The 12,277-nt window shown below is 36.6% G+C and overlaps 1 protein-coding gene across 1 annotated transcript; it reads right to left on the bottom strand.

Moving 5' to 3' along the window:
- Positions 1–784: 784 nt before the first annotated feature.
- LOC143706100 (polymeric immunoglobulin receptor-like) lies at positions 785–11,821 on the bottom strand. The gene is made up of 10 exons (XM_077197669.1): positions 11,733–11,821; positions 11,349–11,645; positions 10,930–11,250; positions 10,505–10,819; positions 10,116–10,427; positions 9,716–10,033; positions 9,364–9,639; positions 6,599–6,685; positions 988–1,086; positions 785–900 (listed from the first exon to the last, which is right to left on the bottom strand). Exons 1-8 carry the CDS (start codon positions 11,773–11,775, stop codon positions 6,600–6,602), a joined length of 1,968 nt encoding a protein of 655 aa, XP_077053784.1. The 5' UTR covers positions 11,776–11,821; the 3' UTR covers positions 785–900; positions 988–1,086; position 6,599.
- Between the last annotated feature and the right edge of the window lie 456 nt (positions 11,822–12,277).

Here is a 12,277-nt window from a genome sequence, read left to right on the forward strand (position 1 = left end):
ATTATCAGCATAAATGAATTTGAAAAAAATATATATTTTAATCTATTTTCTGGAAATATTAGTAGCCTACACAAACACTTGCATACTTTGTTATATATTTATATATATATACCCTATATATTTCCGCAGTCTCTGATTAAATATCCATAGTAAAGCTGTCATAAATGAACTCTCTCTATTGTTTAAAACCCAGCTTCAGATTCACCTTTATAATCGAACCAAGATCTCCCTCAACACAATAAAACATTTATCATTTTTAATAAGCTGCCTTTTGAAGAAAAGACAAAAACAAACTAAATATTACGTTCAAATAATGGTGTGGTCAGTTTTATCTGTTCTTACATTACGGACACAGCCTTCGCTATGTTTTTCATAACAGAAAGAGCCTCCGCTTGCACTCGAGAAAGTGCAACTCGCTCATCAACTGCTTTGTGCCTGAATAAATCAAACGTTTTAAACAAACCTTTTGAGTGAATGATTCAATGACTCACTCGTTAAGACAACGATTTGCTGCCACCTATTGGTGGTTTTGGTTTCATATTTTAAAGTATATCATAGAATAGATATAATGCATATAGTGGTAAATTGAATGTATTTATAAATAGACTATTAGGAGTGAAATATGAAATAATATTGTTAAATATAACAGACAAAGATTAAAGATAATAAAGTAATTGCAGTTGAATTGGATACGTTTTTTTTGTCTTTTTTTTTCTCGTTGGCACATGCGCTATATGATGAACCCACATCTACAATATTCATCAGATGACAACAACACTTTGTGAAAGTCTTCATTTTTTACAGGAAGTGTTCAAGTGCCTTGTTTTCAGGAGTTTGTAAAAATCCACCAGCACTTTATATCTGTGACTCTCCAGTGCTGCTGTCGCTCCGCAGAGGTTTCTGTGAAAGTCAAAGGAAGAATGAAGAAGCTGAAGACACAAACACAGCATTAAAACACTCAAACACCCTCACTAGTGTATACTGTACCTGACTGCTGCTGGACCGGCTGACACGGTATTCTTCTTTCTTCTTATGCGGACAGACTGGACACTTTCGGATAAACAGATTGTAATACTCCGTCCTGACCTGAAGGGGGCGACAAAACAGCTAAAGCAAATGATGTTTGACTAAATAGTAAATTACAGTTTCTGGACAAACATAAATTGCGTGGATTCTGTATAGTGGTCCACTGAAAGGGATTTTCTGATGAAATAAACACTGTAACTAGCAGTTCACCCAGTAATGTGATGTGATTTACACACTGGGAATCATATCATACTTTTCACAAATAAAGAGCAGGTAATTTTACATACAGTACACAGAGAATATGACATGAATATGATGTAGTGGCCATTTGGTTATAGCAAAGCATAGTTTTAACAACACAAACTGGACATAGAGAGAAATGCTGAGACTTGACTTTATCTGCTTTCCTTCATCTCTTATTTTAATCATAAAAAAATCTGCATGAGCGATGAGTCCATGTCATTATAAATTCGCCCATTATTTGAAAACCCTCATTCCTCCAGATTCACTCTTTCGTGTTAAACACACACGAGGCACGTAAATCAGTGTCATTTATAATGAATTAAAATCATATTCGTTAGAGCCGACCCACCCTGTCAGCCATCATAACTCTACACAACACTCATTTCAATAAAACCAAGACATTTAACAGCCCATTACATTTGCCACTAGATGGAGCCGAATGTTTAAAAGACTCTTCTGATGAACAGGACGAACAAGAAATTACAAACACAAACTCTAAAGAGATTCAAAGAGACGTATTTAATAACTAGATTAATGAAAAACTAATCCAATAACAAAGCTATTTAAAAAAAAGAAAAAAGACTCTTTACCAGTGAATTAATCCAGCAGAGAAAAATGTCCACAGTCGTGCTGACAGACTTTTAACATTTGAACACCAAGACATTTTAAAACACACACTTCCCTTTGATACTGTAAAAAAAAAGTCATTCCACATGCAACAGAAGCATCATGACATCTATATTTCAAACAACCTGAATACAAATATGTTTGATAATATTACACAAATTCACAGCATCTCTTTAAGGAGTGGAAACACTCAAAAAAATGATTCAAGCCCTTCTTAGAGGTGACACATTTAAATCTAATTTGCTTTATTTAAATAAATCTATTTAAGATCATATGTGTAAATATATTTAATTGGTTTAACTAAAAAATTATTAATAGCTCCACTCAAAAAAAATATTCATTGGATGAACTCAATTAAGTTGTGGGCAGGATTTCCATCCAATAAATATATGTAGCCCCAACTCAATCTGAGTACATCCATTCAACAGAATGTAAATCAGTTAGCCTAACTCATTTGTAATAAATAGATGCAAAAGAATATAAACGAGAGAGGCTAGCTTATTTTTAACAAATACTTATCACTAACCAGAATGACTTTATTTCTGTCAGGCGTCTACAAATGTTTTATTGAGAATTAACAGGGGTTTAACTCTATGTTTTCCATTTGAAGTCACCATAACAGTGATCAATGATTCCATTAGTTGGGCTCTTAACTCTTATTATATCTATTGTCTCTTTTTGCTGCTGTGACAGTGTGTTTGTTAAACACATTTGGAGCAGCAAAGAAAGCTAAAGTGAAATGAGATCAGCTGATGATGGTTAATGGTTGATGGTTTTATAATCATCATGAACCAGACTGATTCACTGAGGTATTTTAATCTAACAATTATGTTTTTTTCACAACAAACCTTGATACTGCAGCATGAGATCAAGCATTATTATAACAATAAGTTCGAAAACTTTAACGAACATGAGCACAAAAAATCAGTTTCTGATGACACACACAGACATCAACAATCAGCGTATGAATCTCAACAATGGTGACAATCACAAATATTTAGATAAACAGATTAATTCAGAACACCACTGAAAAGCTACTAATTCACAACAAACACAACAGCAAAAAATAAAAGCAAATATTTAGAATCAAACAAAATTATAGGACAGTTCAGCTGCATAATTTATTCATGTTGCAATGCATGCTGGGAGTTTTGTACTATGGTGGTACCCAGCATGCATTGCAGCAAAGTACTTTTGATTGTCACCATTGTTGAGATTCATACGCTGATTGTTGATGTCTGTGTGTGTCATCAGAAACAGACTTTTTGTGCTCATGTTCGTTAAAGTCTTCAAACTTAGTGTTATAATATTCCTTGATCTCATGCTGCAAGGTATGTGTTGTGAAAAAAAAACATGAAAACATAATGGTTAGATTATAAAAACCTCAGTAAATCATTCTGTTTCATAATGATTATAAAACCATCAACAGGTAACCATCATCAGCTGATCTCACTTTAGCTTACTTTGCTGCTCCAAATGTGTTTAACAAACACACTGTCACAGCAGCCTAAAAAGACAATGGATATAATAAGAGTTAAGAGCCCAACTAATGGAAACACTAATCACTGTTATGGTAACTTTAAATGGAAAACAGTTATAAACCCCTGTTAATTTTCAATAAAACTTTTGTAGACATCTGACAGAAATAAAGTCAGTCTGGTTAGTAATAAGTATTTGATAGAAATAAGTTAATCAAGTCACTCATTTATATTCTTTTGCATCTATTTGATACAAATGAGTTAGGTTAACTAATTTACATTCTGTTGAATGGATGTACTCAGTTTGAGTTGGGGCTACATATATTTATTGGATGGAAATCCTGCCCACAACTTAATTGAGTCCATCCAATGAATTATTTTTTTGAGTGAAGTGCGTGTCCAACGTTTCGAAAGAAACCTGTTTTTATGACATACGCAGGACCCTGAAGCGCATATCGGTTCGAGTAAAAGAATATAAAGAGCAAGAGCCAAAGAAAACCACAAGAGAACCCGTTTCTCTTCAGCTCACTGACCACATATATCCTGCAAAACCTTACAAACACATTTCAGCACAGCAAAACAACTCACATTACCTCTAGATCATGTGGAATAGTCTGATCTATTTGATAATAGTCATTTTGAAGTTTTAAGAGTAATGTGTTGAGCTCAATATATAAATGCATAAAGTATTTTTATGATTTAAAATTATGATCCACCGTGAACGTGGTTTCCATTCTTTCAACATTTATAGGATGTTTACAGATATTCTGTCATTGATTTGTGGCTCATTGTATTTATTTAATTTGATCAGTTTTTAAAAGTACAATTTTTAAACCACACATGGATCATTTGTAAATCATAAACGTTTTTCCGCCTTTTCCTCATTAAACAGAGTAAATGTTGAAGGAGAACTGAACGATCAGCTCTTTAGAAACTTCTTTTCATCTTCTGTCTCTCTGTTCAGTCTCATGTGTCTCTCTGTGGGTTCCTGAATATGTCTGTTTGTTCATAGAAAAGATCTAAAAATAGAGCCTGAACCTTCACATGTTTTCTGTGGCTTTGAGATGGTCGGAAAATGACGGAAACACAAACACAAACACCACAGCCCAGCAGGCACAGTACGTCAATGTGACGTCAGGAAGACGTTGGACTCCAACTAATCCAACGTCAGCCAGACGTCATATTTTGGTTGAAAATGAAAGTCAGGTTGACATCTAAACCCAACGTTTGTTTGGCGTCAAGCTCCAACGTCAGACAGATGTTGAATTTTGGCTGGAATAATCACCGCAAAAAAATGTAACATGCATGGCAGCACATTAAATCTGTGAAGATTTCAGCAGAAGAGGAGTAAACAACTCAAACAGCATTACCAGCTTCACTTAATACTAACCAGACTGACTTTATTTCACTTCCGGTTTAATGAAATCAATAGTGGTATTTTAAAGTCACCATGATGGAGGTTAGCGTTTGCTTTAGTCGGACTCTTGACCCTTGATTCTTTATTGTAAAATTTACTCTGGCTGCTATAATTGTGTGTTTATAAAGCACATATTTTGGGGCAAAAATAAACTAGAGAAAATGAGGTTAGGTGATGTTGGCAGTTTATTGATGATGAAGTCATAGTCATGTAAGTGCTTGAGTCCCTGATCTTAATCAGAGTCTAATGTTTTGATTATATTGAACTTGTGTTTTTAATGTTGTTTTATAACAGAAGCCATTTCATTTTACAGCAAGAGAGCAATGTTGTTTATCAAATAATATAAAGGATTTTTAAAACATTTAGTGCATTAAACTTTTTCTTCTACATTATTACTTAGACATCAAGAATCAGCGTATGACTCTCAACAATGGTGACAATCAATGAAATGCTTTATGCTGCAGTGCATGCTGGGTACCACCAATCAAAACTCACCCATATCTCCCAGCATGCATTGTGGCATTAATAAATTATGCAGCTGGATTTTTTGTAGCTCATGAGTTGATCTGATTATCAGGATATTTTGTTTGATTGTCACCATTGTTGAGATTCATATGCTGTTTATTGATGTCTGTGTGTGTATAAGTAATGCCATAGATGAAAGGTTTTTGTGCACTAAATAGTATTTAAAAAAACAAGTATATTATGTGATGACACCGCTAGATATGCTGTAGAATCAAATGACTTCTATATGAAAACCACATTAAAACCAGAAGTATTAGTAAAATACTCAAAACAATAAAAAAAATCAGGGATTCAGGCAATTACATGATGATATCATAAATAAACAATCAACATCACCTGACCTCATTGTCTCATGGCTTTTTTAGCTACAAGTGTGCTTTATAAACCCACAATTATGGCAGCAAGAGAAAAAATTGTATTAGAGAGTTAAGGATCAAGACCACAACTAAAGCAAACGCTAACCACCATCATGGTGACTTTAAAATACAAAATATGATTTAATTAAAATTGAAATGAAATAAAGTAAATCTGGTTAGTTTTAAGTGAAGCTGGAAATAAGTGTACGGCCATGCATTTCACCTTTTTGTTTGGTTTATTCCAACCAAAATTCAACGACTGCACAACGTTGGAGCTTGACGTCAAACAAACATTGGATTTAGACGTCAACCCGACTTTCATTTTCAACCAAAATCCAACGTCTCACCGACGTCGTAGTCTATATCCCGTGCCTGCTGGGAGAGTTCATGAAATAGCTCATGACAAAAAGATATGCAAAGCCTTAATAATTATTAATAATATTTTTAATAATGGTTCAAATCAAGGCCTTGTCAAACAAAGTGTTGGTCTATAAATCGCACATTCACAGATGTAAAGCCCTCAGAGGGGATTGTGGGAAGATTAGTAGACAAATAAAGTGGATCTACTAATGAATCTGCTCAAGAATGTGCGATCTGAGATTAAAAAGAGAAAAACATGATGTGCAGAATGAAACTTACAAATGAAACACAAGAACTTAAGATCTCAACACAACATCAGCGATGAAAAACAGTGAGATGCATCTGACAAAACATTTTAAAATGCCCTAATTTATTGCAAATAATTATTTCATGGTTTAGGTTAGTCTTTAATAGTTATAATAATCTGCTTCATAGATGAATGTGTGTGTGTGTGTGTGTGTGTGTGTGTGTGTGTGTGTGTGTGTGTGTGTGTGTGTGTGTGTGTGTGTGTGTGTGTGTGTGTGTGTGTGTGTGTGTGTGTGTGTGTGTGTGTGGAACAGCATCACCTCATCTTAATAAACACTCAGTCACAGTGAATCCTCCAATCAGCAACAGAGTCAAACACAAGGAAATGATGTTGATCAAAGAGAAATCTGAAAAACACACAAACACATTAGGGAGAAACGGGGATTTAATCGCGGGGATGTAATCGCATGTGTGAAAAAAATGATAATAATAATAACGATAATAAAAATACTGTATATACTGTATATATATATATATATATATATATATATATATATATATATATATATATATATGTATGTATACAGTATATAAAGTATTTTACATTATTTTTTTAACTTATGATAAAATATATATATATCATAAGTATGAAACATTCATGGCAAATATGTAACCGGTCTCTGAGCATCTGTCGCTTGCGTGCTTCTTGAGATCTGGGGCCTCATTTATAAAACTGTGCGTAGGATCCTTACTAAAAGTGTATGTGCGCCAGAAAGCCAAAAATGGCGTACGAAAAAAAATATTTAGACTTATAAAACCGTGCGTACGCCAGAACCTGCGCAATTCACTTTATAAATCCCAGTCAGCGGAAGATTGCGCGCACATGCGTCTCCTCCCCGAAACAACCATATATGGAGCTTACAACGCCTAGTTTTACTATGCATATCCTCATCTGCATATCATTTGTATATGATTATTCATCCACGTGATAACATGTTTAGGTACAAGACATTAGGAAAATATGAAATGCGGATGTGCTGTCACATTATTACATTAATAAAAATCAATTAGTAGCCTATCCTTGCCTTGTTTTTGAATAAATACATTAAATAGTGTAAAATACATTTCGGAGAAAGTTTCTCCCAATCTTTTCCACTGGCCAAATAGTATTTTTAATTGATTTATGTTTTTAATGGAAACAGATAGACCTTGTTGCGCATTATTTGCACAGCAACTAGCATGCCAGAGGATAAGTGTTCGAAAGCATTGCATCCACAACAAATATTTCTATTTATTGAATATAAAAAATGTTGCAACTTCTCAGTAATTAGGGCCCGAGCGCCGATGGTGTGAGGACCCTCTTGGAATTGCTCTGTTTATTATGATTTCATGTAATTTAATTAATAACTCCATTAATCAGAATGGCATATTTAATCTAAATCTTTACAACAGAAGTAAAACAAAGTTTAAATCATTCTTTTATTTATTTAAACTGTTATTGTGAACATGAACTGTACTTATGATTAGGACTTATAATGAAGATCTATGGTTTCAGATGCGTTAGATTCTATATATGCGTCAGTTTCACTAAACGGCCCAACGCGCTCGCTGGCGCTGACATTTAAGAAGGGATGGATGTTTGCTTCATGTGATAGGCTTGGTTTGTGAAATTGTATTTGTATTATCTTTCTGTATATATGTATAATTTTTTAGATTTTCTGTCTAAGGGTGATCAAAAAGACATGTAACTCCAGCTCACCATTGGTGTCACCAAACTGCTCCATCTCCAAAACGTTCGTACGTATGGGTCAGAGTATGCGTGCAGGTGGGCAAATTTTCCCGTCAAGTTTGTTTTTATAAATCACAACTTGTGTGTCGGAAGTGGCGTACGCCTCTTTCAGGGCCTGTTTTGTGCGTACGCAATGGTTATAAATGAGGACCCAATGGAGTGAGGTTTACACACACGGCTTTTACTAACTGGCCTCCGTTACACTCACATCCCTAAACCTCACTCCCACCAGGGTCACGGCACCAAATGTAGCTGGCCTTACCCGACCCGTTTGGAGCAGGACTCGAATCAGTGTTTCCAGCATGGGAGGCGGATGCACTAACAAGGAGGCTAAAGACATGTGGTAGAAAACTGCATGTGCAGAAGGCCCAGCGTAAGCCCTGGCGACGCAGAGCCCATGAGCCCTAGCGTCCTCTGAAAGCTTCTGAGAGGGATAAGGGATCCTGCTCTGAACTAAACAACTGGCATACCTCAATCCAAGGAGCGGGATAAACGGTTGAGTATCGATGCAGCGGGAGTTCCCTTACGAAAGGGAACGTCTTGGGTCCTGAGTAGGGAACGAGACGCTGCATCCCTCGGCCACACTTTTCGCGCCCCTGAGAACGACTTGCTTTGACCAATCAGAAGCTAGCATTTCCTGGTTCCTGTGACCTTTTATAGCTTCCGGATCACCGTCACATGCGACGTCACGAGTGACGTAATGACGCTACACCAATCGAGATTGGAATAATTCCATAGTTGACTTCAGACGCTGCATGCCGAAGGCATTACCCAAAGCGTAGAGTATCGATGCAGCATCTCGTTCCCTACGCAGGGAATGAGGGTTACAATAGTAACCCGAGACGTTTTCCCCATGGCGTCTAGCAAAGACGGAATGCGAGTAAACGTTTCGGAAGGGAACCTATATTATTAATATAAATCTTCAAGAGACTTACCCAAATTAACAGTGAGAGTGACTTTAGTGATGTTGTGAGCTCCACACCAGTATAATTTATATCAATTATATAAATTTATATCAATTTAAAGCCTTGTTCCATGTGCCCCAACCGGTCTCTGAGCGGGATTCGATCTTGGCACAGGACGCTGAGATCTGCAGTCTCTAGTATCTGTCGCTTGCGTTCCTCTTGAGATCAGGGGAGTGAGATTTACACACACGGCTTTTACTAACTGGCCTCCGTTACACTCACCCCCTAAACCTCACTCCCACCGGGTCACGGCACCAAATGTAACTGGTCCAACCCGACCCGTTTGAATCGATATTATTAATATAAATCTTCAAAAAGATCAGGGACTTACCCATATTAACAGTGAGAGTGACTTTAGTGATGATGTGAGCTCCACACCAGTATATCCCAGAATCCTCTTCTCTCAGATCAGTGATGTTTACAGTAAAGACTCCAGTAGAAGCTTCATCACTGAAAGAGAATCGATCGTCTCTGATCTTCTCCAATGAAACTCCATCCTTCACACACATGGAGGGTTCATGTGCTTTGCAGAAGTATTTCTGAAGTTCATCATGATGTTTGCACTGGATTGACATGTCGTCTCCTTCATTCTTAGTCAAGTTCAGCTCTGGAAATATTAGAAATATAAGAACATCAATTCACAGCCATAGTTTAACGTATTCATATGTATAAACCTTCCTCACCCTCGTTCATGATGACGATCAGATGAGTGTAAAGATAATTCACGTCTCTCTCTAATGTCACTGCACACCAGTATTTCCCAGCATCCTCTGCTCTCAGTCCAGTGATGGTCCCAGTGAAGACACTTGCAGTGACGTCATCATTCAGAGTCAATCTGTCAGTCTTGGTCTCTTTCTCTTCTCTCACAGTCTCATTGAGAGTATTTCTATCTCTAGTGGAGCACTTCCCCTTACAGAGAGACTTTGACTTTGATTTATAGGTTGAATCATAAGGGCAGAAGATCTCAGCAGATTCTCCTTCACGTCTCACTACTGGAGCCACTGCAAACAAACACAGACATTTAACACTCATGATTCTCAATATACTGTATTTACAGCAATGAAATCATCTGAATTCACTCACTGATGAGGTTGAGCTGAATTTTGGTGGTCAGGGAGATGAAAGTCAAATGTGTGTCTCTGGTTTCTGCTCCACACCAGTAAACTCCAGCATCTCTCACGCTCACATTACTGATACTCACTGTAAAAACTCTCTCTTCATTTCTCTCAGATGAAGGACTCATTTCTGTCACTGCAGATGTGCGGATGTTTTGACAGATGTGATTATCATCATCTTTGCAGAAATAAACTTCATGTTCCTCTGGGATCTGACAGGTGATGTTGACTTCTTCACCAAGATGAGCAGATGCAGTCTTTGTCTTTAGATATTTTGCACCTATAAACCAGGACAAGTTTACATAAAGATCAGAACAAATATTGGATTTAAGAGATAAAGTATGTGCGGTTCCTCACCGTCTCTGACGTCCAGCTGAAGTTCAGTGAAGCTCTCAGTATAGTGAGACACATTCACTCCACATCTGTATGTTCCTGCATCTGCAGCTTTCAGCTCTCTAAAAAACACCATCAAGACTCCTGCTCTGGTGTCGTCATATAAAGAAACATCTCCATTCTCCATCCATTCATCCTGAACTCCTGGATTCTTCCTCTCTGAACATCCATCTGATTCTTTACACATGTATTTTGGCTTGGTTTTGTATTGAGGATGTTCACACTTGATCATCATACGACCTCCTGATTGGCCAGTCGCTCTAGACACGCCCACTTTAGCTGTCAATCACAAATATCTGACTGAATCAGTCTTCATCGAATGCAAAATCTAGCAAATACTGAATATGAAAATATTGATATCAACTTGACACAGAGTTTGTTCTACTCACTCATAATGTGCAGACTAACTTTAGCACTAATGGAGTAGAAGAGTCTGTAGATCCAAACTCCACATAAATAAACTCCTCCATCATCTGGAGTCACAGCAGAAATTCTCACATTGAAAAGATTTCTATGTCTGTCATCAGAAACACTGAATCTTCCTTCCTTATTCAATGTGTCAGTGGCGTGTATCAACTTTTCAATGGAGTTTTGTCGTTCTTTGAATATGACTTTTGCATCGTTAATATGATTCTGTGAATATTCACAGCTGAAGGTTGCAGTTTCTCCACTTTTTACCAAAACTTTCTTTGACCCTTTACAACATGAATCTGTAATTATAATCATATCATGAATCACATAATAAAGAAATAAACTCCACAATTATCCATGCATTTAAAATGAGGATTTTAATTATTGAATTTCTTACCTTCTTTCACATTCAAATGTATATCTATATACCATTTGTCAAGAACCCTGATTCTGTATTTTCCAGTATCCTTTGTGTTCAGTTCTATGATAAATATCATGAGGTTTCCATATTTGTTACGGAAAAGAATAAATCTTCCTTCACCAATCCATTCATTGTGTTTCTTGTAATTGATTATGGTTCTCCATGGGTCATGTTTAACCACATATTTAGCGGAGTTACTGAACCAAAGCTTCTGTGAATCAACAAGAAGACTTCCTCCAGAATATCCAGTGACACTGACGCATCTCACTGCACCTGTCAATCAGATTGATACTGTGATCAGAAAGCTCATGAACAGAAAACAGCATCATTACTGCAGTGATGAAAGAGAAAAGCTCTGACCTGAGATCAGGGAGAAAGTGAAGAAGATGAGGAGGATCTTCATTGTGAGTTGAGTTCAGTCTTCTTTATGCTGAATGTTCTCTGTGTGCAAGAGGACTGTTAGTAGGGTTTTATAGTATGACATCATATAGATAGATCTCCTCTGACTCTGTGCTAAATTAAACACCGAGAAAGAGCGCCATCTGGCTGAGGTTACAGTAGCCGATTTTGACGTGCGTCTTGTTTTAATGCAGATATTATAATGAATGTAAGAAACTTCAACATCTCTTGTATATTTGTGCTTGTATTGTGTGTCAGTAAAAACATTTTGTGACAGATTTGGGAAATTTCTATGTCTGCCATTTGGGAGGATAAATAACAAGTGATTAATTGCCCATACAAAAGAGAAAAGTATGAATACCAGCAACGAATTAAACCTTTGAGAAGCCTCATGAAGAAGACTAGTCTAGAATCTAAAAGACTAGATATGGACAGTGACATCTAGTGGACACACGTTCATGCAGCAGAAGTTCTCACACTAATTCAATTTAATTCACATTTATCTG

The sequence above is a fragment of the Siphateles boraxobius genome, unplaced genomic scaffold (genome assembly GCF_051911475.1).
Source record: "Siphateles boraxobius isolate OS27281-9 unplaced genomic scaffold, OSU_SipBor_1 111, whole genome shotgun sequence".
In the NCBI taxonomy this organism is placed as follows: Eukaryota; Metazoa; Chordata; class Actinopteri; order Cypriniformes; family Leuciscidae; genus Siphateles; species Siphateles boraxobius.

Excerpts from the sequence above, each read along its gene's own strand:
- LOC143706100 (XM_077197669.1), bottom strand. The coding sequence starts at position 11,775 with ATGAAGATCCTCCTCATCTTCTTCACTTTCTCCCTGATCTCAG. Across the intron at positions 11,646-11,732 it reads CACTTTCTCCCTGATCTCAG|GTGCAGTGAGATGCGTCAGT; the intron begins GTCAGAGCTTTT and ends TCTGATTGACAG. Across the intron at positions 9,640-9,715 it reads GATCGTCATCATGAACGAGG|AGCTGAACTTGACTAAGAAT; the intron begins GTGAGGAAGGTT and ends TAATATTTCCAG.